Raw genomic sequence first — 26,927 nt, 5'->3', positions numbered from 1 at the left:
AAATTAATAACCTTGAAAGAAAATGGTCGTTGGTCAGTAATAAATTTATTTGATTATGTGATATTATTATATATTATTTTTTATTGGTTTAAGCCACAAAGATTGAAGATAGAGGCGGGCTTTTGCGCTTGACTCCTCCGCCCCAAGTTTATTAAATACATTAGATGGCGGTCATAAAGTATATAAACATTGTATTCCCTTAACTAATAATTATTAATTGTTTAAATAAATAGTTTATTACAATTTGGTAGTTTGTGAAATGAAAATTTTTATTTTTAAGTATATATGTATCGATAAACAGTATTAGAAAAGTAGTGGGAGTTAATTTTATAGATGTATACATATCTACAGATCGTTTAAGACATGGACAGAGGATGGCGCACGCACACAACACCCACGTATGAGTATGCTTACAGCTTACAGCTTACAGCTTACAGCTTACAGCTCACAGCTTACACATTCTTCTGTCTTGTATTTTTATGTTTTATATCCACCACTTGACTTTTAGTTGCCCCTGTCCCGATACGAGTAGTCACATTTGACGTTTGCTCTTGGACCTGATCACTCAACCACATAAAATCCATAACTACCCTATTACATACTTTTATACTCATTGCCTAAAAATTAATTCGATTAATTAAAAGTTATCCTCATTAGTATTAGTGTCAGTGTCATTATTCGATTAAAAGTTCATGAAAGTGTTTTAAATGTGTGTTAAAAATAAGTAAAAAAAAAAAAAAAAAAAAAAGTGTTTTTATCAATAACTATATTAATTGAAATAATAAACGCGATGCAATAAAATGATGCCATCTCTCATACCGTTCAGTGTTCGTGATATCTTGAATGAAAATCATATTGATACGATGGATTCGTACAATTCCCATGGCCAGACATCTCAAAATTATAATTTGTCACAGGATTATTATGGATACAATTCAACTCTCGACAATCATTGGGACATGATTGATAAGTATAAAGAACAGTTGCCCTCCCCTAATCACCAAATAAATAATCCAAACTATTCCGACTTGAGCGGAATGCACCAGCAACAACCGTTGGGTCATATTCAAACTTCCTATCAAGAAAATACTCACGTTGAAGATGGTAAATTATAATAATAATAATAATAATAATAATAATTTTTCATAAAATCAATACATGTTGAAAATTTCATTGAATAATTAAAAATATTTGATTAAACAGGAAATATCGTGACGTCTAGTAAAACAGAGTTGAGGAAAAATCAGTCTGGAAAAAGAACCAAAAGAAAACCCCGGGTTTTGTTTTCTCAAGTAAGTTTAATAATAATAATTTATTTTAGTAAAAGTGATCAAACATTGATATTAATAATTTAATTTATTTTTCCATCAGGCTCAAGTTTATGAATTGGAGCAGCGTTTTAAACAGCAACGTTATCTGAGTGCCCCAGAACGCGAAGTGTTGGCGTCAACATTGAAGCTCACGAGTACTCAAGTAAAAATTTGGTTCCAAAATCGCCGATACAAGAACAAACGAGCCCGAATCGAAGACGCCGAAAAACACGTACAATCTCATAACATAAAAAATCAATCATCGGTAAAGAAAATAAACGTTCCTGTATTGATAAAGGATGGAAAATTGAACACTCGCGATTCTGGAGGGGTAAATTACTGGAGCAGTGGATTCAGGCCTGATCATATAACTTCCCAAGATATTCAACCCGATTTTGGTCACGTTAGGTTAAGCCCTGACTACAGGTTAAATGACGTACGACAAGACTCGACGAGTATCTCCACTGAATTTAGAAATAATTTAAGCCCCAATCAAGACATTAATCGCCACGGTTTTTCCTCATCAATAGATTATCGAGCCAATAATTTTGGCTCTTCGGGAATAAAAAGCATTAAGACTGAATACAAAGACTTTAACGATATTTCTTCTAATTTTTCAGAGTTTAAGCCTGTTTCATCTGATAATAATAAATCAGGCTCAATATTTAATAATGAAAATCGTTCTATTATGGATATATCGGGGAATGATTTTGGATTTTCAAACTATACTAATCCCTCTAATTATCAAATGAGTTACATTAATTATATGGAACAATTACCTATCGATCAAAGTATTCAGCGGCTTTGGTAATTATTATATATTTATAGTTATTTAAAAATACATAAGAGTATATATCAAAAAATTAAATGTAAACCTTATTATTTAGTATGTAGTTTTTAATTATAACTGTTTCTTTTTTTTTTTTATTTTTTATTTTTTAATCTAACGCAGCCTGATGCTTTTACCAATGAGACCATAAAAAACATACTAAAGATATGTATATATATATTAATGATAAAGTAATAATTAAAAAAGTAGAAGAAGAGAAAGAGGAAGAATAAGAAGAAGGGGTTGATGTTTAAAATAAAATTATAAGAATTATAATAAGTTATAATTTATAAATAGGTATGAATTCTGACAGGTTGAGTTAAACCATTGGTGCTTTTAGGGTTATCGCGAGAGTATGACGGGTCATCTGGCAGTCAAGTGGACGCGCATATAATAAACTCATATTGCCATCGCTCTTCTCTTTTCTTTTTTTTCTTTATTTCTTTATTTTTATTCACTTTTATTCATTCTCACTAGCTCTGATTAATAACCCTATGGTGCTACTGATGCTATTACGGGCTAACAGGCTATGGGAACATTTACTGATAACAAATTAACAACTATATATATATATATATATATATATATATATATATATATATATATATATATATATATATATATATATATATATATATATATATATATAATATAATTTACAACGTACAATAATGTCGGATTAATATACTGTTGTACTACTACTATTTTACAAATTACCATTTAAATGCACATGATGATATAAAAAACAACATTATTATTATACTTGCTGTAATATCGATGTTTATTAAAGTGTACCCTCATATTATATCATTTAATTACTACACTTGAGAGTTGTTAAATATAAGGGATGAATACTCTGGTCTTAATCGTAAGATCGTGGGAACAGCTTGATACTGTATATCAACATTATTCCCAGACATTTATTTTAAACTTTTAACTACATTAAAAAGATACGCGTGATAAAAATTTATACTATTAATAAAAATAATAATAATAATGTACTTAATTTTTTAATTATAACTAGTTGTTATATTTTATTTGTATTGTAATAAATATAAAAAACTACTCGACAATAATAATAGTGTTATTAATGTTTAATATATTTTATGATTATTCCATTAGACGATCATTTATTCATCCGATCAATCACTAAATGTTAAATATTGAAATATGATACTATTTGACTGTAAAAAGAGAACAAACGTTTAATAAAAATAATAATAAACTCGAGACTATACTAACTGCAAGATATCGTATTATTTTCAGTAGTATAGATTCACTATTTATTAACTAAAAATTATATTTTTAGTTGTCAAATTTTTTTTTATATTTAATAAATAACTATACTAATGTTATTTTCTTTAATTACTATTTCATTCTAAATTGATACTGAAAATTTAACTTTTAATATAACAAATTGTTATACTGTAAAATTTTATTTTTTTTAAACTATTTTAGATATTATTTAAAGTATATTATTAGACGGTATATCCTATAAGATTGTCAGTGGATAAGTTTAACATCTTAATTCAAGAGTTAAAAGAAGATAAATTCGCTGAGAATAGGGTGGTTGGAAGAAAGAAGAAAGCACAGCTACCGACTGGAGCAAAATCATGATAACGCATGTCTGTCAAGGAGGACCTAGCAGCTGCGACAAGCTACAACGGATCCAAGCTTATCGATTCTAACCAGATGGTACGTTAAAGCTCTACTTTATATTTTCAAAAGCTTTTTTTTTTTTTTTTTTTTTTTTTATTGATAAATCATTAAAAATATTAATAAATAATATATACAGTCTTTTCTTTTTTATCAACGTATCAATCAATCAATCAATTATTCGAAAAATACAAAAAATAAATTATGAATATAAAGTGTAATATTAAAATTTTTAAAAGTATTTAAATGTATGATGAATGTACTATCCGTACAGTGAGTACTATAAATAAGTGAATCGTATTTAAAGATAATAATAATTGTCATGTTAATGTATACATGTTTATAAAAAAAAAAAAAAAAAAAAGGTAGAAAAGTATATACAAAGTCAACGTCCAACAAGTAAGTTTGAAGAAGATGTACGAATAAGAATAAAGGACAGATGAAATAAAAGTGAATGAGCGTCATTACATGTAGAATAATCAAGTCACTAGAGAGAGAGTGTTGTATGTAGAGTTTAGCTGATGATGATGCTCGCGTTGGCGGTTGCCGGTTCCATACACTGAGCACTAATATTACATCTCTGAACTGACAGACGTGCGGACTTTAAAACCTAAGACTAACAAACAGTTACCAGTCATCCGGTCTCCTTGTTTTTTATTACTCTCCTTTTTTCTTTATTTATTTTTTTTATTTTTTTATTATTTATTTCTTTAAACAACATCATCATCCAATGTGTAATGGAATAATGAAATATTAATTATACATATGTATGATGAAAATATTAATTAATTAATAATGAAAATAAATAGATGGAAAAAATTTATTCTGGAGTTATGTCTCTGTAACTGATAAACTGTTAAATTGGTAAACTGGTAAACTGATAAACTGCTAAACTGGTAAACTGCTAAACTGCTAAACCATTAAGTTATTTAAGTTGGGGTAGTAGAAATAAGGTATAATTTTACGCGCCAATTAAGGTCTTTAAGAATTGGGACCAATTGAACGGGATGAGGGTCAAAGACTTAGCTTAGGGGAGACTAGTACTGGTACACCACCCATTCCCACCCCCTTTCTTCTCTATCATTCTCCTTTTACTCTTATTCTTCACCCTGTAATTTGATATCGATTGAATGAATCGGAAAAAATATCCAATGATGGTCTGCTTATAAGTTACTTTATCAAGCCAGTTAAGTTTTTTTATTTTTATTTTTATGCCGAGTAAAAAAAAAAAGTATTGAAGAAAAGTATAAAAAATAAAAAATAAATGTAAATATTAAGTAGTATTATTGATATAATGGGCATCATCCTATTAAGTGAGGCGTGATAATATTATCGCGCTTCTGTGGTTCACACTTAATTAACTCAGCATATAGGAACTTGACAACTCAACGACTCAACAACTTGCACGTGACGGACAATGCAATCCTGGGAGTCTTTAGCGACAATTGTTATGTAAAGTACACCCTGTGTCGACATCACTCCCTCCCCTTTTCCTTCTATTCCTATATACCATCTCGATATTATTTTCAACTATTTTATACTAGATCCAAGTAGTTGCGAGCTTGCGCCCACAACTATAAAATATCCTATACTATGCTGAGATATATATCAGTGATAAAATACATTTATATTAAATCGTTAAATTAACTAGCAATTCACAGAGACGAAACGTGATTTTTCTTCAAACAAACTTGCTTTCATTTAAAATTTATTTCACCAACTTTACGACTTTTAAAAATTTTATCAATCAAGTAGTATACAATTAGATCCAATAATAAAAGATTTAACGTTGTTAGAAAAGTTAAAAGAGAATATTGGCTAGTGAATAACAAATTAATTTGTCTGTGGTAAAAAGCTCTTGGCGAATCTATTGAAAAAAAAAAAAAAAAAAAAAATAAAAGTGAGAGCGGTGGTGGTGGTGGCGGCGATAGTCCGCCGGGTGTGTAGGTGGTACGATGAGTGGGATTACGGTAACTGGTGAGAGTGGCGCCTGATCGCCTGATCGACATCAACCCTACTACTACTAAAACTGGATTGGTTGTGGGGTAAAAACCGGCGTGTAGGAAAATCCGTGGATTGGTCGCTGGGCGAGGCCGCGGATTAAACAAGTGAAAGAGAGTATTCTACAGCTGCTACGCGAGGTGTCTGACAAAAACGGATAATCGAGATAACCAATGAGACTCCACCTACACGATAACTTTCAGTATAATACACCAGAAAATATATTATCATTACAATTACTACTTGGATCCTTTAAACGTGTGTGTTAAGGCTTCAGTACACTGTGTGTGACTGAAAAAGGAAAAAAAAAATAAATAAATTTATCCACTCCTAAAATCTATTTCAAATGGTTCATTATTTTAAGTCATAGAGGGAGAAGTAGCATCATCTTCATTACTTTTTTACTCTTTTCACCAGTTCAAGAGCCAGCTCTCTGGTGGGAGTAAGCCGAGTGCACAGTTGAGTGTCACACTAATTCCAAAAACTAAGTTATCGCTACGAGCCACGCAAAACCGCGCAAACCACGTAAACCACACTTTACCTAAACATCTTTATTAACATTTACGAAATTTTTTAAATAGTGACAGACTCGGTGTTTCAATAATTATTGTTTAAAAAATCATGTCTAAAAGTGATTATTTTTTCTCCGTGTTTAGGATAAATTTTATCAAATAAATGTGATAATTATTGTTTTAGTTTTATTATTGATGTTGTTATTATAGTGTCAACGAATGTATTTAATAACTGGGCAATGGCTACCGAGAAAAATGGAATAGACTCTCCCAAAAGTGCATTATCTATTCAACCAACACCCTTTAGTATTGAACATATTCTCAGCAATAGCAATTCAACTCACCACGTGGGACAGCTAGAAATTCGTCCTGTAATTATTGAAGAATCTTATGGAGAACGTGATTCTTTGGAGCACCATTCAAATAACAATAATAGTAATAATAATAATAATAATAATAATAATAATAATAATAATAATAATAATAATAATAATAATAATAATAATAATAATAATAATAATAATAATAATAATAATAATAATAATAATAATAATAATGGAGGTGGTGGTGAATCAGTAATTGAACTAGAATCTCAATTGTCCAGCAGCAGTGGAGCCTCTTTTTTGGGAAAAACATTATCCCCGGACAACAGAGTAAACGTCACTCGTGAGTTGAATATTTTAAGAAGAAATCTAGTCAATCAAGCAAGCTTGTCTAATTACAATAATCTTCCCCTATCTGGGATAACGAGAGCGAGCTTTCAAAGTCTTGACGAGCTCAGTAATATTGGCAATTATCGTAAATTTAAAGATTCACGGGAGTCTAATCATCGTCAGCAGGACGAAGCTTTGGATATGAGTAAAACTAAATATCTCGGTTAGTAAATATTATTTTAAGAGAATCAGAGGATTTTTTTATTATTATTATAAACTGATGCACTCTTACATTATCCTCGATAGTTTTTTAAGTTAACCCGAGCTACGTAGATAACGTAATTGAATGTAATTTTAGTAGCATAAGTGCCACTCGACCAAGCAGACGTCACAAGTGGCTTGAACTACTCTAAATCTCTTACACTTGTTCATTTGCCGTCAGATCCTCAATATCTCTTTTTTTTTCTATTTCCTTTTCGGCACAACTACTTAATTCCCTCTTAAATATATATATTATACATGTTTAGTCATCCTTTTTATTATGTCAAGCTAAAAAATTTTCCTCCCAAAATAAATATTCGTAAAGAATAATAGAATTAATATTGATGATAATCCTCTTTAGTATATAAAGTATATAAGATAAAATAGATAGTATCAAGTTACAGAACAAACGTATCAAGCACTTTTATGTAGTAAATAACTACTTATATATCCATCATTTAACCCTCAATACAACTCTTGTCACTATATAATTAAATGTAAGTAACAGCGGTTTAACTTTTATCCAACGTTAAAACCAATCATTCCTCTAATAGTAGTGTAAATATAGACTAGACTATGATATATACAATATTATAATTTATTAATAGAGTAAATGATTGTAATTATTGAAAAGTTGTTTAAGCTATTAAAAAGTTATTAAAAAAGCCATGTATCATAAGGTGTATGGCATTTGAGACTAAACAATTTGGGTGAGCTGGAAGAGTTGGATGAGGTATCTGACTCTGGTTAAGCAAAGTTAAAGAGGAATTGCCGCGTATACCCAACCAGTTATATGAATAAGTAAACACAGCGGCATAGTACTGGCACGTGTGTTGCTTGTACATTTAGCTTAACATCATTTAAAATTTAAAATATGATTTAAAAGGAGACTTCAAACACATCTCTTTAACGTTAAACCCATCTCATCATCCATCCCTGTTTATAATAATTATCTATTTATTCTCCCTACATATTTCTTTTTTTTTATTTTATTACAGATGAAATGGAGGATGATATTTATGATAATCAATCTCATCGGCAATTACTTCAGAACAGAAAAAAGCGAAGCAGAGCAGCATTTTCGCATGCTCAAGTGTACGAGCTTGAGAGACGATTCGCTGCGCAAAAATATCTCTCCGGACCAGAGAGAGCTGATCTTGCACGTGGGCTCAAATTAACAGAGACTCAAGTTAAAATTTGGTTTCAAAACCGAAGGTATACTATAAGACTGTAATACTTTTATTGTAATTATTATCTCTATTAAATTATTATTAATAATAAAATTTAAAAAAAAAAAAAAAGGTATAAAACTAAAAGACGACAGCAACAAGAATTGGGCGCGATTGTTAATTCAAATGCTGCAAGACGAGTAGCCGTCAGAGTACTTGTGCATCCAGATGACCAATTGAGAGGATTACCTTCCCTACGTACATCTAATCTACAACTACCCGGTCAAATTTCATGTCCGCCACAAATTCACCCATCAAACAAACCGTTCAACACCTTCCCTTACTACTGTTTACCCTATCATCCTCTTCTCTGTCCTTCGCTTCACAGCACTCCTCCCCATTTACAGGTGCAACAGAATCTACCACCCGAGATTCAACATCAACTACCCCGTGAAACTCAATTATCAAAAATTATTCACAATAATGATAAATAATTTAAATAAATAAATAAAAATATTTGCATTGTCACTAAAAATAATAAATAAACTTATACATTTATCTTAAATTGTCAAATTGTATTCTGTATTTATATTAGGACATTATAACTATAAATATTATAATATATTAGATTAAGAGTTGTGTATATTAGAGTATATGTAAATAAATGTATAAATAATAATAACAATAAAAGTATTATATGTTGTGAAATGTATGAATAATATCATTTATTTTATTGTAATATTGTCGTAAAATTTAATATTAAATTCAGCAGTTATTCACGTGTACTGTGTAATTTTATTAGAGTTTGATTGTACGAGAAATTCATACACCATGTACCATATACCATAGAGAGGATGGGTCCGGATGGATGTACTCAAGCGTAATCATATCATTGTAAATTATCATATGGTTGCATCAACCCCTTGAAACAGAATAAGAGAGCTTATACTTTACATATATATACATATAATAAACACATATATATGTATAGAGCTTGAGAATCTAAAGCCTCATAATTTTTATACCATTAATGGGGTAAAGAAAAAAAAAAAAAAAAACGTAAAATAAATAAATTTAATTGAATGATTGACACAGAATATATACATGAATAAAAAATAGTTCAGCGCTTTAAAAAGTAAATGCCGCTTTGTATGGAAATTAAAGTAAAAAGTAATAATAAAATAAAATTTAACAACTCTCATGACCTTTCTTTTTATTAAACTCATCCCGAAAAAAGGGTGTACAACTGAGCTGCGACACAACTTTAATTTTTTCCCTATAAGTGTTTTAATAGTCGAACTGGGTGGCCTGGTTAGACATTGGATATGTTTATTCAGACGTTAAGATGGGACTACTGGATGAGACTTACTTGTCGAGCATCAACCATCAAGCCTCGGTTCTGCACTCATGGAAATAATATCAGAATAAAAACCACTACGATCTGACACTCATCCGATATTAAATATATATCATATCGTTAATAAAATCTTAAAGAGTTATTATATCAATCCATCTCATATTCTTTCTATCTGTATAATCGATATTTTCGATAAATACCATAGTTACAAAATATTAGAATAGGATAGAAATAAGAACTGAAGATAAGATAATAATATATAATGGACCATTGCAATTCATTATCGCAGTATGTTTACACCTTAATTTATAAACAGTTCACAGCAAGTATATATCTGTTAAATATCACTGGATTGAATAATGCTGGCCATCAGTTGTCTTATTATTATTATTATTATTATTATTATTATTATTATTATTATTATTATTATTATTATTATTATTATTATTATTATTATTATTATATAGTTGACAATAAATAGTGCGTTGTCAGTTAACTTAGACTGAATTGTAAAATTAAAAGAGGGATTTTGTGTAGGGTGATGAGATTGATATAGCTTTGGACTTGTACTCATTCTAACTACCGAAACAAGAAAGGAACGATTTAACGCTCAATCAAGCGACTAAAGCTAATTTTCATTAACTCCTAACAGGGCGTCCGTCGGGAACTCTAGAGCTCACCCTCTGTGAGATCCTCATCACCTCATCAACTCATCACCTATCCAGACTCTTCTCACTCTTGCTTCTCTACACTTTTTGAAATGCTAAAAGCTCTCTTACTATTACAGCTGAGAACAGCATATTATCCAGCCTACAGCCTACAACCCTTTCAGGAAATCGTTTAACGAAAGATAAATCTACGAATTCGTCTCAATATACTTATTCCATTAATTTAATTTTAAAACTAAAAACATCCCGGCAAATAATATCCAAAAGATAATATTTTAATTTTCATAAATTGATAACTGTAAAAAATATAAAAGTGAAAATATATTTATGAAATTTAACGGTTGAGTGATTATCGGATTTTTGACGAGTAATTTAAAGGTGGGAGGAATATAAAAAAACCTTTTGATATATCTCCGTTCGTCTCTGTTCGTCCATTTCTCTTACAATCATCGCAATTCGTGGGTTCTGTGTGCTGTATATTTGAAAGTATAATCGACGTCAATTTTACGCTTGTCTATACACCAGGATAGTTACTTTTCAAAAGTTAAATGCTAATAAAAGTCCAATATATCATTCCGGAGATCGTTATATATTTAATATATATATATATATATATATATATATATATATATATATATATATATATATATATATATATATATATATATATATATAATGTTAATGTTAATGTTTATTTAAATCGATTATTTAGTGCATGTGTTTTATTTATATAATAATTATTTTTCTGTGAATTAACTAATTTATTATTATTATCCATTAATTTTTTTCATTTTTAAAATATAAATTGTATTATATGTAATTTCAAGCAAAGAAAAAAAAAAATTAGAGGAAAATCTTTCGTCACCCTCACAACAATTTATCTATACATATATACAATATACATAAGGATGCGTAGTTTGGTCACGATACGAGACGAGGATAACTTGGAAGAAAATCTGAAACTTATGTAACCAGCAATTGAATTGGCACGGAGAGGAGGAGAAGGTGGAGAAGAAGAAAGAGGGTTCAAAAGGAGTATATAAGTTATATTTTCTTGGGTGGTAGTTTAAAGTAGAAAAGCGACAAGACGGCAAAAGCGGGTAAAGCGGGTAAAGCGGGTAAAGCGGCGCAGTTTACCATAGTGGATGCCTAAAAGGACTTGTGAATAAATTCACAAGTAGTTTCGTAATGCAATTTACATCTGTATTCTATTGAAAGTAGCTAAAATAAAAAATACACAAGTTATATTCGTTAATTTACTTGATTTTTAATATTATTATTATTTTTATAGAGGTATAATATATAAGATAATAAAACAAAGGAATAAAAAAATATAAATTGGAAATAAAATAGAAAAAAGAAAAGAGACAGGAATTGATAAAATTATCTGTGGTCGATTGGTTGAAAGAAAACGTTTTCTTATTGCTTCTTACTGGTTCGTGTGAGCGAGTCTCAAAGAGGCAATTGAGCAATTTTTGTCGCGGCAAATTCAGCGCCAAAGAAAATTGTTAAACGACCAACCCAATCAACAGTGCTTCAGGTTTGTTACGCTATATAATATAGTAAAGCCAGAGAATAGAAGCTACTGAATGTTCGATTGACGGAGAAACTAAAATAAATTACACTTTTTTTTAATTAATAATATTTATTTTAATTGTAATAAGTCATCGACTTGGTAGTTATTAAATTCTAATACTTGTGTAAATAATACAATGTATTACATTGAACTTTATATACTTCATAAACGATATTTATAATTAAAATAAAGTCTAAAGAACAAGAGACGTGTTATTTATGGTAATGTTTATATTGAGTGGCGCTTATTTCTTCCCAGTGTATAACTGTATAACCGAGTATTTAACCAATAAGTTACACAATGAGCAATGCGAACGATGGAAACCACTTGGATTATGGCCAATGCTTTCTGTCTTTCTGTTGTTAATCCTCAAATATCTTTCCAAACAAACTTTAATGATAGTATTTCCCTCATTAAAAAAAAAAAAGATAAAAATTTTTTACCATCAAATTTTTTATTTATAAAACCAACTTTAATTTACCAAGAGTATACATTAAAGTAATAACATAGTTGTATGAGTTTTATAGTAAAAGATGATAATAATAATAATAATAATAATAATAATAATAATAATAATAATAATGACAAATAGTCTCTTGAATGAATTATTAACTTGCCACAACATTCAATTATTATTTCTCTTAAAACATTAAAACGTTGTTTTTATCTATAAATAGTATATTTAAATTACTAGTGCAGGATATATGAGAGAGGGCCTGTATAGCAACGTCTTGCCTTGTTTTAGCGGACATTTTAGAAAAATAAACTATCGCGTAGAAACAGATGACTGACTGTTAAACCAGTACACTAACTCACTAACTCAAGGTAGAGTGACAGCTGCTGTATTAATAATTGCTATTCAATTGACATTTCCTATTAATTTTCACTTTGTTTCTTTATTTTCAATCTTTCACAATCAAATATCGTTGATATGTTTATTATAAATAATTATTATTTATTGTATCCATTTTCTTCATCAAATCTTATACTTTTTAGATAAAATAAATTAATATAAATGTAAATGATTTTTATAATGTTATGTAAGTTAAAAAATACCAAGTTGTTTCAAATAATTTTCTTCTGCAATAGTAACAATCGATATATTAAATTTCAAATATATTCTTCCAAGGGTTTCCAAGGGGTGTTTTTTCTTTGTCTATGGTTGATACATACTAAACATTATCTTAATACTATTTCGTTTGTGTCGACTATCTAGAATGATGAAATGCAACTACCAGTGGATAATTTACCCACCAAGAGCTCTGACGATACAGCAGAAAACTAAAGCGTACTTTACTCTCTTAAATATATCACTATCATCATACAATAAATATAATACTGTGGTTAGTAACTTATCCATCGCTACAGGAATAAAATTTCTATATTTTTTTGTCGTAATAAATACTAGCATTTTTAAAAAATAAAATGATAAATAATTTAAGTTGTAAGAAAATAATTTATAAAATTATTTTTATTATCTAATTATCTAATTATCCATAAGTAATCAGGTAAGTGGTTGTTGTAGAAGTAATTTTTTTCTCTTTTTCAATCTTTTCTGCACGCAATAATAACAGACATGTTCCGGGAGTAATAAGTATGTATCATTACCAAGTAACGACTGTCGACTGTCATACATGAAGGTTTAACGAGTTGTACATCATTTGCAATATTTATACTAAAAATTAGTGACTGTAATGTACACTTAAAGAAAAATATGACAATGATACAGAAAAAAAAAGAAAAAAAAAGAAAAAAAAAAGAAAAACAAAAAAAAGGGTATTATTGTTGAAATACATAAAAAAATATCTAATATAATGATGACAAGGAAAAGGATGTAATAATAATATATGAATTGAGAAATATATAAGAAGCAGAGTGCAAAAATTTACCACTAAGATTAATATATAAGATGTAATTATCCTGGTGAGAAAATTATAGCTTAAAATTCTCACCAAAGTAATTATTTAATTGGCTTGAACAGGTACAGATCTTTGAAAGTGATTTGACTTTTTTTGAGCCGTTCGGTGTCAAAAGAAAAGAAAAAAAAAATATCAGTCAGCACTCTGGTATTATATAGACGTGACAGTGAGATAGTAGATAATCGGATAGCTTAAATGATCCTTAAAAAGTAGTAACTTGTCTGGTATGCTCTGACTCTGACTTGGAAGGAGAAACTTTGCACCTTTTAAAGATAAAAAAAATAAAAAACAATATAGTAAAAAGTATCAAGACGTTAATTTTCCTAATAGGTTAAATAGCCTGAACTTTGTCATTGAGGAGTAAAGCTGCGTGCGTTAAGTAAAGACTTGGTACAACATATACACTTATACACAAACGCTCGCCATTGTTTCACAAACAAAAGACGACAGAACGGCGAGTCATGGCGGCTCTCTTTGAACGCGCCCCTCGACCAATCATTGCTCGCGTTTAGAACCAGCTAATACAAAAGAAACCGGCCGTCGATGATTGAGATTTTCTACGTGTATACATCCCAGGTACACACCAAACTAGTCTCAGTCCGTAAGTTCGTCAGTTCGTCAGAAAACCAGATAATCTTGTCCATCAACAACTTCTTAATTCTTATTCTACAGACATCAACTCAGACTATTTTTGCTAATCTACCGGTTTCAATAATAATAAAACTTACTCAAATTTATCTACTCTCCATAATAGACAATAATAATTGACTTATTATATTTTTTCTTCTCTTCATTGGATGTATAATAAAGTTGTATATATTTCATATTAAACGGGAAAAATATAAAATATAAAGGGCTTTAATTTATTTGCGTATATGTATATAATGGTCGACAATAATCAATAATATACACATCAACTGAACGAGAAACCTTGATAGTAGATAGTGGATAATATTGTGTAGACAAAAGAGCTTTACATAAGTGCTACTCACCTAGGCGAACAGAAACATTGTCCGTACGTATTATATTATATGTATTTATGGACATAGTAATTGGATAGCACAGAGGCCAAAACATATATCAAAAATAATTATATTATTTTAGTGTATCAGATATCCAAGTGTTGGGCGCCATCTAACCCTGCACTTGACTTATGTTAGCTTTTAAAAATATATATTTGTATGTAAGAATAATTTTACGAAGGTTTTATTCCAAAAAATCAAACTCAGCAAAATTCACGAATTAATTAATTCTTAAGTAAATTAAAAATTAAAAAATTGAGGTATATGTTACATATGTAATGAAGAAGAAATAAAGATAAAAGGTAGCCGACATGGTGCCTCAATAAGTTCATCATAAAAGACTGTTTTAAGGAATTAAATAATGATGATAAAGATAAAAAAAAAAAAAAAAAAAATTGCAACTCACATCTGTTAGTTGTCACTTCCTCGATTTTATATATAATTAATAGCGGTTGATCGTACAATGGAGACGTGAATTTGGTCTATAGATAACTACTCCCCGGGATTTCGCATCAGGGTCGTTATTCCATTATAAGCTCAACCTCATCAACAGATTTAAGTAATGGTCTGCAGGCTCCTCTCATCGTCGCTCTATACTCGCGGTACACGGCGGGCCTTTTTTCTAAAACTCTCTGTTATATATATATATATATATATATATATATATATATATATATATATATATATATATATATATATATATCTATGTGTAGATGAGTGTTAACATACATAATCTTGATAGTATGTTCAAGGTATATTTACGCGTCTTAAAGTTTTACGATCACGATAATCTTTCGGGGTTCTCTTGGTTCAACAAGTTTGCTTAAACACAAGAACAAGTAGTCACATAATACCGCAGTATTTTTCGCAATTATATATTATCTTATCGCTCATCACCCATTAATATTATTTTCTTCAATTAGTTCTTTTTTAGAACAACCAACGAGAATTGTCTACGTTGATTCAATTTTCTTTTCTACTGATCAATTATTTTTTTTTTCTTAGAAAAACGCTTACAGTAAAAGAGGATAATGATGTTGGCTGCCGGTGTGAAATCATCCGCTTCCGAATTTCCGCTTTGGCTAAATACACCAACCAGAGGCTATAGCCTATACTTTTGAAGCACCTCGAGTGACGCAGCTCTTAGGCCCACTCAACCGTAATATGAATAGGAAGAAAAAAAAAAAACATATAATCTCACGCACACATACACTCATCTTAATCATTGATGAGTAGTGATAAAATTACATTTTTTAGGGTCTTTGCTGTCGTCTGATCATCGGATCATCATTACCACAGTATCGATGTGATATTTTTTATATTAGAAAAGAGTTGTTGATGGATATAAACGTTGTCTTGGGTGATATCTGTGTGTGTATATATCTGTATAAAATATATAAGAGTAACAAAACCAGAAAAATGGATAATGAATAAGCTAAAAGATGCCGACGTTGGTAAAACTACCGCGAGAGTAAAAACATGTTGTGATGATGACTATAGTGATGTCTTAAATGAGGGTGCGTATATTATACGATGATATAGTAATAAAATAAAAAGCTTTCCCTTATAGTATTTTAAGAGCTAAAAGACAGTAACTTGTTTTATCCTCATTTAATGCACACAATATAATAATATAATAATATAATAATATAATAATCAAAACGCATTAGAAAGTATATTTACCGCGAGTAAACCTTTATTTTTTTATTACAAACCGGTAAAATCCTATACATAATTACATTAAGTTAGAACTTTTATACATTTATCATCTATAGCTTATTTTGGTTATTTTTTATTTTTTTTTATTATTTAGTATTTAACATACCTCTCAACGCTTTTATACGTTTATAATAAGTATTTTAAATTTGTCTTATTATTTAAATAAAATATTATATGTTGATACTGAAAATACCTTGGTATTAAAATCACAAGATCATTATCATCGTATTATACTATATAATATATAAATACATCACTTATTTATTATAAGGAAACTATGTTGCTCTATTATACCAGTGATAGATGCTTAATATATTGCAGTATATATATTTTTAAAAATTCGTAATAAAAGCTATTTTTTTTAATCCTATCCATTAAACAGGTAACATTCTTAATGCCTTAAGCTTTAATACCGTTCTACTCCCATTTTTTTTTTTTTTTTTTTTTTATTATGTATACTATTTCTCGAGAGGTTCTGCTTTTTTTGCTGATGGAACGATGTGAATAAGACGAAGAGAAGATAAAACATAAATGAGACAGTCTCACAATATTAGACAAGTGGAAGAAGAAAAAAAAAGAAACGTGAAGAATTTAAGAAAAAAAAGTGACCGGATACATCTTTGACGAGCTACTGAGGTGCTACCTTGATCTATCGAACCTTTTTTTCACATTCTAAACTAATTGAGACAGATCTATTTGAAATTCTACCGCGTGGTGTTACATAGCAATATGTCAATCTCTATAAATATAAATTTTTATCTGTCACCATATATTTGTTACAATAATAACAACTCTAATTATAATTCCCAACATGAAATTTTTTTATAATTAAACAAACAATTATTAAAGTGAAAAAAAAAAAGAAGAAAAGCAGATATCATGCAGTTGTACAGTTATTATAAGTTTGTCTGAACGATGGCGGCCTGTGAACTGCAGAACCGAGCAGTTTTGCGACGCTTTGTCGAGCGTATCGAGACCTACAGACGACAACAAGAACAGAATGACGAATGTATAATATGAAAGGGAGTTAGTTAGTTAGTCTGATGGTGACGACACAATATTAACATTTCATAAAAATTTTATAATACAATATTATTATTCAATATGTTTAATTTTTCACGTAATATTATTATAATTTACCATTAAAAGATAAATAAAGGATCAGATAAAAGTTTTGTGATGTTTGATAGTCTGATGATCATAGACAAGACTGTCAAAACGATTAAATACCTTATAGAAGCAATTCATACGCTAAATGAGACAGGGAACACGTATAATACGTTATCCGAACATCGGTTGGAACATCGGTAACCAAACTTGTCTGTCTTGTTCACACCAAGCCTGTCATGTCTCTAAGTGCGTGCGTGTGTGTGTGTGTGTGTGTGTGTGTGTGTGTGTGTGTGTGTGTGTGTGTGTGTGTGTGTGTGTGTGTGTGTCTGTGTGTGTGTGTGTGTGTGTAATGATGATAATAATAATAATGTATCCTTTTTATTTTTGGTCTTTTTTTTATCGTTTCCTCTCCCTTTCCCGTCGTCAGTAAATGTAATCGTTGGCACACAGTGGTTCCTTTTCTTGATAACGACCTTAAGGCAAGTTGTATCTCTGTTTATTGGAGAAAAATCATCCAGAGTGTCTGGTGTATTATGTTTTCCTTGTCACACTAAAAGTGACACTGTCTTTGTTATATAGTGATTATATGCGCACGCGCGAGTACTGTTCTTGTATCTCTTTTGCAATAATAATATTGTATAGTCTTGTGGTTCTATTCCCCGTGTCTGTACTTCTAGTATAATATATAGTACAGTATAGTGTGATATACCATGAAGAAAAGGAAAGATACCACCAGTAAAGATACCGATATAAGAGCAGAGAGCATTATTTTTCTTTAGTCTTGAGTCGTTCAGTCTATAACGTTAAATCGAGGATAGTTTCATCCTGTTTGCTCTTGGGGTTGAGATACTCCTCATTGCTCTCTTCATCTCTGGCCTCTGCTCGTTTCAGGCAACTCTTTCAAGTTATTATAGACATCTTTCTTTCTCTTTTTGTTATTCCCACCATCAAGACCGCGCATGGCGCGTACAATTTTCAGAAGAGCAACCGTATCCTTGTTTTACCCATGTAGATTCCTCTTTAAGTTGGTTCTTTTATCTTACTCTTTGGTGTATGGCGGCTTGGATGAAGGCAAGCGGCGCCCTTTGAAGTCCAGTTGGGAGCCAATTACACGAGTCACACAGGGCCGCAGCTTGAAGTTGTGCACCGAAAATATAGCCACTCGTGTATCGATTAAAACCGAGAAATATGATGGTCAAAAGAGAAGGGATTCAGCTCCACTCTCTTCACTCTTATTCTTACTCTTATTCATTCTCACTCTTTGATTCTCTGAGCTCTCAGCTATAAGCACAGATAACGGGCTCCTATATATATATATATATATATATATATATATATATATATATATATATATATATATATATATATATATATATATATATATATATAAAAAAAATATACCTGATGTATACAATAGAGAGAGAAGGGATAAAAACGCACGAATTAATTAACTATACACTATTATATTATCGCGCAAGAGGCAGTACTCTGTCCCGCTTTAAGCGGAATTTGATTAACGAGTCGTCGACGTCTCCCTTATTTTCATTCTCACACACACTCATCAGTTCCATAATAAATATATACATTCTATCTATTAACACCCATTACTGTGTGCTATACTTTATAGTACACACTTAAAAAAGTTTAAGTTTTACGTTTACAAGAATAATACGTATTACGTATTTGTGCCACTAGATGGCCAACATTCAAGTCTATTCTTTTTTATTTCTCGCAAGTATGTGTGACTATTTAAAAACTTTAATTAAAAATAGTCTTGGACAGAATATATATTAAAATTTTTGACTAGTTAAAACAATATCACCGTGTAAACTTTAAATTGTATATTAGAAAAGAAAATTTAAAATAAATGGCTGTGTTGAATAGAAAACATATGCTCGGTACTGAATATTTATAATATATTGTAGTTGGTAGAGTAAGCCTCACCCCCGTCTAACTTTTTCTTAGTTTACTACTCGCGTACTCGCGGGAGCGGTGGGTCCCTCATCGTCTTGTCGTCGTCATCGCGGTTGAGTTGGCCAACCCCCGGCGCCGGTATCGTGTCACGAACAATCGTGTCGCACACACCAGAGTACTGTTTCGTTTCTCGATCTAAATATATAAACGCACACCCCCGATACAAGTGTGTTTACAAACTACATGTACATATATTTTTTAAAAATATAATATAAGAGGATAATAAATAATTTATCAGATTATCTATCTGCTGTAGAGTAATTGTATATCATAGTTTTTTAAGTGATTAAGTATATAATATTATATTTATTTATTTATTATGTGTATCGCGATTAAAAAAAGTCAATTTTATTTTTTCAAACATATATATATATATATATATATATATATATATATATATATATATATATATATATATATATATATATATATATATGCTGTTAATCTTCTCAAGACTCAAGAGCAAGAGTAAGACCACCCACCCAACCTATACTTAGCAAGGTGTCGGCAAATTGAGCTGTAGATGCTGAGAGTAATGTCCTGGTCCACCAGAAAATATATATATATATATATATATATATATATATATATATATATATATATATATATATATATATATAAAATAACATAATCATGCTTTTAAGATGAGAAAAGTAGACACCAACAACACATCATCTAATCCAAAATCAATTTATATAATGTTTGTATCACTGACATTGCAGTATAGAGGATGATAATTTTATTTTAATTTCGAGTATGGAAAACTGATCGACTGATGGATATCAGGATCATCTAAAGATGTATAGATGAAATATAATAAAGACGAAGATATCAAAATAAAAATCAAGAAATAAGAGCGAGAGAGAGAGAGAGAGAGAGAGAGAGAGAGAGAGAGATAGGATAAGAGGAATAACTTGAACGGGAAAGAGGGAGTTGAGATGGAGATGGAGTTGAAGTTGAAGGTATTGTGGGATATAAAATAAGTTGAGAGAGATGGTAAGGACGGCCCGAGGGCGAAGGACGCGACGCGCCGCGTCGTTTCAAGCGGTTTCTTTTGAGGCCTTTGTCGGGTCTTGCGGCGCTTCGCGATTTGCAACTAAAATCATCCCCCGTGACCTCGCATGATTTGCTGGGAATTTATTAAAATCACGTCGTCACCCCACGTTCACCACACATTGCCGACACTCTAAATCCGCTATCCGCTATCTACCGCATTCACTATAAACTCTCAATATTATATTTATATAAATAAATGATTATTGTAATATTGCGCAAACTAATAATGTCAACCGATTAACTATATAATATAATAATAGTTTTGAAAATAATCAGCAACTTTGTTGTTACTGATAATGATGATGATGATGATGATGATGATGGTGCGTGTATATTATAAATTTATTTTGAAAAATATGCATGTATATAAAGATATGCACATTACGCGCGCAGATGAGCTGGGAGTGTATTGAGGAGCATCAGAGGTCTAGAGTGCTCGCTGGCTCGCTGGTCGATGAGTGTATACCGCGGGTAGGTACAGCAGCTTGGCAATAACCGCGCCAAGAATAAGAAAGAGATGAAGAAAGATGAAGAAGAAGAAGAAGGAACGCGAGTAGAAAGACCACCCCGTGGGTTGTCGGCTCGTTTGATCTTCTCCCACCTATCCCACTGTTTCTTACCCTCTCCTCCTACCCATATAAATGCTTTTTATCTCGGTCTCGCTTCATCTTGGTTAGCTTGAGTTATTTGTCGTTTACGCGGTCTCGCTTTTTGGTGTGCGGCTAAAGAGCGACCAGTCCAACACGTTGAATCACACCTTCCGCGAGTAAACTCTCTCACTCTCTCACTCTCTTACTCTCTTACTTTATTCTGCTCTTTGCTTGCCATCCCATAGCGTTATAATTCTCCTTACTCTTTCATTCTTTCTAAGTATCCTGCATGCGCTTTTGCAGAAACACACACCATCATAAAATTATATATGCATATACAGTCACTTTTAACATTGGTAGATATACTGTTTTTGTTATTTTAAATTTAATATCACACATATATACACTGACAGTACAATAAAATATAAAATATAAAATTCAACATATATATTAATAGTGTGAGCGTTATTATTCGAGTAGTATAGGGTGCTAGTTAATTATCTCGTGGTCTCTAATCTGGTCAGCGCGCCGACTTGCTATACTTGCTATACGGGTTACATGCTACTGCACACACAACCCCACTATAATATCTATATATTAGGTATATTAGGGATACAGCCGCGTGCTGCAACATCATCTAAACAGCACAAATTTGCTCAATGTCTTTCTCAACGTTTTTTTTATTTTAAAACCCTGCTAGATCAAAAGAAGCTATATAATTGACGTATAAAACACGAACATTAACCAATAAGTATATTACAACGAAATAAGATATGCACTGAATTCCTCACCATCCTTGAATATAATACACATAAGAGACAAGTTGGTGTATTGTTGTATTGTTATTTTGACGATGATGATGATGATGGTACACACAATTGTTGTTATTATTATTGTATATTGGGTATATAAGGTGTATAAGGTGAGGAGTCAATTTGGGCTAATGGCGGTAAGCAATTATGGGTATTTTAGGTAGTATAGTGTTGAAGAAAGGAACCGACAAAGTCGATAGAAATAAAATAAAAAAATTTTCGACTCTGTTCAATCGGGTGCTGCTACCACGCCTGCAATTGACGCGGCAGACCACCGTAGATGAGATTTTTCTCGTTCAGAAAAATAATAAATAATAAATAAAATAAAAATCTTTATTATTAGACTTTTTACACATACTTATAATAATTTATTAATTTGAGCAACAAATTTTTTCTAATTATTATAACATAAAAACAACAGATGTATCAAAAGTATCTGATGTATAGAGATATAGAGTACAAATGTTGTCGAGGAGGCATTACCAACCAAACCAGGATAAAAGTTGATATACATATATATATATACAAGGAAAGGATATATAGAATCGTGAGGTGAGAGCGATTGAGAACAAGAGTATTATAGTATATAGTATAGAGAGGATATATCTCTGATGGTCGAGGTCTGTAATCAGGAGCCAAGCCGCTGGCCCGTCTTGGACCTATACGAGTTGGGGCTCATCGCCATTAACCTATGCGCGGCTTTGCTTCTATCACATATCTTAAGCTCTCTTTCTCTCTCTTTTTCTCATTCTTTCGTTATACATGCACTTATTTACACTACAACTTATTTACATTAAAATTGTATAGAGGTATTCCGCATTGCAGTGTGTGTTGGGATCAGTTAGTGTGGAGTGTGACGTTATTTGATGTGATCGCGCTAGGTATACACGACAGGCAGACGTGGCACGCATACCAATTTGAAAATGCGAAATGAGCGGGTCCCGCCTTCCACGATTCATTATTGCCGCGACGACGACTCTCATTCTCATCCACATATATATTCTTATATTGAAACACATACCAACAAAACTCATTTATATATGTGTAGGTAGTATATGTTTTCGCGCGCGCGAGCTATCACTTAAATAATAAGACGCGCCTTATAAAATAACTGAGGACTATTTATTGACGTGGTACATAAGTATTTAATTTTAAAAGAATGTCGATTATAATAAAAAAAAAAAAAAAAAAAAAAAAAAAAAAAGATGGTAGCAGTAGGTAAATTACACGATAAAAAGATAAAGAGATGATCAAGATATATATATATATATAGAATGATGGAAGGATAAAAGGGAGTATAAGAGGGTATTTTGCAAAGATGAAATGGATCGCCTGTGGAGATTTTAGATCGCGAGTTCGTTAGCGACCTGGTTGTCGAATATCATGGGTTTTTTTAGCCTGTAGGTGTCATTAGGCCACGGATGTATGACTGTTGGGCAAACTGATGAACGGATGAATAAAGCGGTTGGGCGGCCGCAAACGTTGATTGGTCTACATGAGCAGGATACTTGAGGACGATCGCCCGGAGGGACACAGACCCATCACCCATTAGCCCATCAGCTGTCCCATTTGCGCTAACGCGAAAAAGAAACAACAACCAAGAATCAAGAGAATAAGAACGCCGACGATTTAAGATAAAAAGACCCTGTTTCCCTGTTTAGTTTACTTATTTTAACTTTTACGTGTAAAATCGTATACCGCGTGTCTACCGGCTTGCATATATCGTGCGTTAACTGTTTAAGTGTAATTTTGTACAATAATCCTCATTTTCATTCTCATTCCATCCAGTTATTCCCAATTCTCTTTCTTTATTCTTCATTCGGTCTCTTCTTACTTCTTACTCTTATTTTATTTTATTAATAAATACAACACATTAATCTAATTATTTGAAAAAAAGGGATACAGCATTACTTAAATCAGACATTAATTTGCGGATTGCAGATAGTTTACTCAGAGTAATATTACGGTAGTAGTGTTTTAACCTGTTGACCTCTTTCACCTCTCTTACATCTCCAACCTCGAGATTATTTTTCAAATTATACCAGCAAAAAAATAATTAATAAAATATCTAATAATGAAAATAATTTTGCATCCGTATACACTTAATGTATTTACAATTATTATGTAGAAAGTTATAATAATATTAATGATAAATATCGATAATATCGTTAGCTTATTACTTAACTGATGATACGCGGTCAACACCAGCATCGGAAATCGCAAACGATCAAAGGATCAAAGCATTAAAGTATACGTAAGTAGATGTATAAGTGAAAACATTGATACACACACCTTTTATATTATCCATCAAGGTATCCAACAAGTCAACAGGTAAATTACTCTAAATTACTTAAGCATGCGTATTATACATTATATACATATAACTCGAACAGAAAAATGATAATATTGATTATTAGATATAATGTAATGTTTATATATATATATATATATATACACTAGTCACAAAAATTAAGGGATATAAAAAAAATTCCAAATTTTTTGGTGATATTCAGCGAGCTGTAACTCCGAGGAAAATGATCGCACAGAAAAAAAAAAAAAAGCAAATTGTAGCTCCAAGTGTCTAGTTTTTAGATATGACCATGAAAATTTTTTGTCATCGTCAGGTCTGGAGAAATCGTAAGAAAACTACTGAAAAAAAATTTTTCGAAATTTTATTTCGTCTTAAAAAAAGTTCTACGGGCTTCAAAAAAATTTTTTCGATTGTTTCGTTTAAAAGCACTTTTAGTAAATTTAATACCCTTTAATTTGACGTAATCAAAAAGCCTGTACGATAATTTGCCGCGGAGTTATCATCAATCAAAGCAAAAAGGTTTTTTTTTACTTTGGAAATCAATAACTCTGGAAATAATGACCGTATAGGAAATCGAAGGAGGGTTTTGAAAACTATACAATATTCTCTATAAGAAAACGTAAACCGCTTTTGAAGAAAAAATTTTTTTGAATTGAAAACTCGGACTGAAAAAAGACAAAAATTCGCATAATTAAGGATATTTGGATAACTTGGTATAACTTTGGATAAAATGGATGAACGAAGGATATCGTTGGTAATTTTTAACTTCAAAGTGTCCCCTAAAATCCCTAAGAAATTCAAAGCGCTGCGATTTTTTGTTCATAGTGCCCAGAAGCTTCAAATTCTGTGTTTTCGCAAAAATCACCATTATGAGCAATTTTGTGATTTTTATTCATTTTTCCATTGAAAAAAATTTTTTTCAATATTCTTTCTTTTTCGATCAAAGAGATTGATTTTTCAAGAAATTTGAAAAAAAAAAAAAAAAATTTTCAATTTTTTCGAAAATTTTTTTATCAAAAATTTTTTTTTTTTTTTTTTATCGTCTTCAGAATGCTTCACTATTGTCAAAAAAATTAACTCAATTTTTTCTGTCCGCTACAACTGCCTTAGTTTTAAATCTCATTTTAAAAATTCAATAAAAACAAATTGATATACCCCCGCGGAGTTCGGCTTTTCCTCACACAAAACTTGAATTTTACGTTTTCTTTTTAGCCTAAATTCCTTACGTGAATTTTATGTAAGCTTTTCTTTGATAAGCACCTTTTGATATGCCTCGTCGACATTTAGCTGCCACAGATGTGGCTCGCATTGTTACCCTCCTTCAAGAGGGCTACAGTCAGGTGGAAGTAGCAGCTTCTATGGGAGTGAGCCAGTCCGTTATCAGTCGGGCCTATGCCCGATTTAACGCGACTCAAAGTTACGATCGTCGTCCGGGTCAAGGTAGACTACGAATCACTACCGAGCGTGATGATCGAGCTATCATTCGAGATGCTCGTCGAAACCCTACTGCGCATGCCCACACGATCGCTCTTCAATTTCGCAATCGTCGACAACGTCCTCCCCAACAACACATATCGGCATCGACGGTTCGAAATCGCTTTCGAGAGCAAGGACTACGCGATAGACGCGCAAATCGCGTGCCTATGCTCACTCCACGACATCGCCGAGCCCGATTGGCCTATGCTCATGATCATCACCATTGGGGTCGTAGACAGTGGACCAGTGTATTATGGACTGACGAATCTCGATTTTGTCTTCATGGCAGCGATAGACGATCTCTCGTTTGGCGCCGTCGTGGAGAACGAGATCGGGATGGTTTTACGAGACCAGTTACAGCTTTCAATGGTGGATCAGTCATGGTGTGGGCAGGCGTGTCCTTCAATACCAGAACCCCGTTGGTCATCGTTCGTGGGACGTTGACTGCCGATAGGTACGTCGACGAAATTCTGGAGCCACACGTCCTGCCTATGCGCACACGCATGGGGGCAAGACGGTTCATTTTGATGCAGGATAATGCTCGTCCTCACACTGCAGTTCGTACGCGAACTTTTCTCCGCGCCAACAACGTAACAACGCTTAATCATCCAGCGATGAGTCCTGATTTGAACCCAAATGAGCATGTTTGGGACATGCTTGGGCGTCGATTGCGGCGAGACTATCCGCAACTGCACAATCTTCATCAGTTGACTCAAACGTTGTTACGTTGTTGGCAAGGAATTTCGCAACGTGATATTCGACGATGCATCAACATGCAAGAGCGTTTACGAGCTGTGATTCGGAACAGAGGTGGCAATACACGGTACTGAGCAGTTACTGCCGTGCGTACAGAGGTCATTCGGCAGCTGCAAACAGACAAACACGCAGACAAAGACACACACACACACACACACGCGCGCGCGCGCGTGTGTGTGTGTGTGAGAAG

At 31.7% G+C, this 26,927-nt stretch overlaps 2 protein-coding genes across 2 annotated transcripts; both read left to right on the top strand.

The window, feature by feature from the left end:
- Window positions 1-363: 363 nt before the first annotated feature.
- On the top strand, window positions 364-2,676 carry LOC141530788 (uncharacterized). The gene is made up of 3 exons (XM_074248107.1): window positions 364-1,104; window positions 1,204-1,292; window positions 1,372-2,676. The coding sequence occupies exons 1-3, from the start codon at window positions 801-803 to the stop codon at window positions 2,119-2,121; spliced, it is 1,143 nt and encodes a 380-aa protein (XP_074104208.1). The 5' UTR covers window positions 364-800; the 3' UTR covers window positions 2,122-2,676.
- Window positions 2,677-6,062: 3,386 nt separating this feature from the next.
- On the top strand, window positions 6,063-9,036 carry LOC141530654 (uncharacterized). The gene is made up of 3 exons (XM_074247886.1): window positions 6,063-7,184; window positions 8,221-8,437; window positions 8,525-9,036. The coding sequence occupies exons 1-3, from the start codon at window positions 6,548-6,550 to the stop codon at window positions 8,883-8,885; spliced, it is 1,215 nt and encodes a 404-aa protein (XP_074103987.1). The 5' UTR covers window positions 6,063-6,547; the 3' UTR covers window positions 8,886-9,036.
- Window positions 9,037-26,927: the final 17,891 nt, after the last annotated feature.

Source organism: Cotesia typhae, unplaced genomic scaffold (genome assembly GCF_013202065.1).
Source record: "Cotesia typhae breed Kobodo isofemale line unplaced genomic scaffold, CoteBio_Ctyphae contig_5, whole genome shotgun sequence".
Classification (NCBI taxonomy): domain Eukaryota; kingdom Metazoa; phylum Arthropoda; class Insecta; order Hymenoptera; family Braconidae; genus Cotesia; species Cotesia typhae.
The sequence above is the reverse complement of the archived record's forward strand: the minus strand, read 5'-3'. Positions and strand labels throughout refer to the sequence as shown.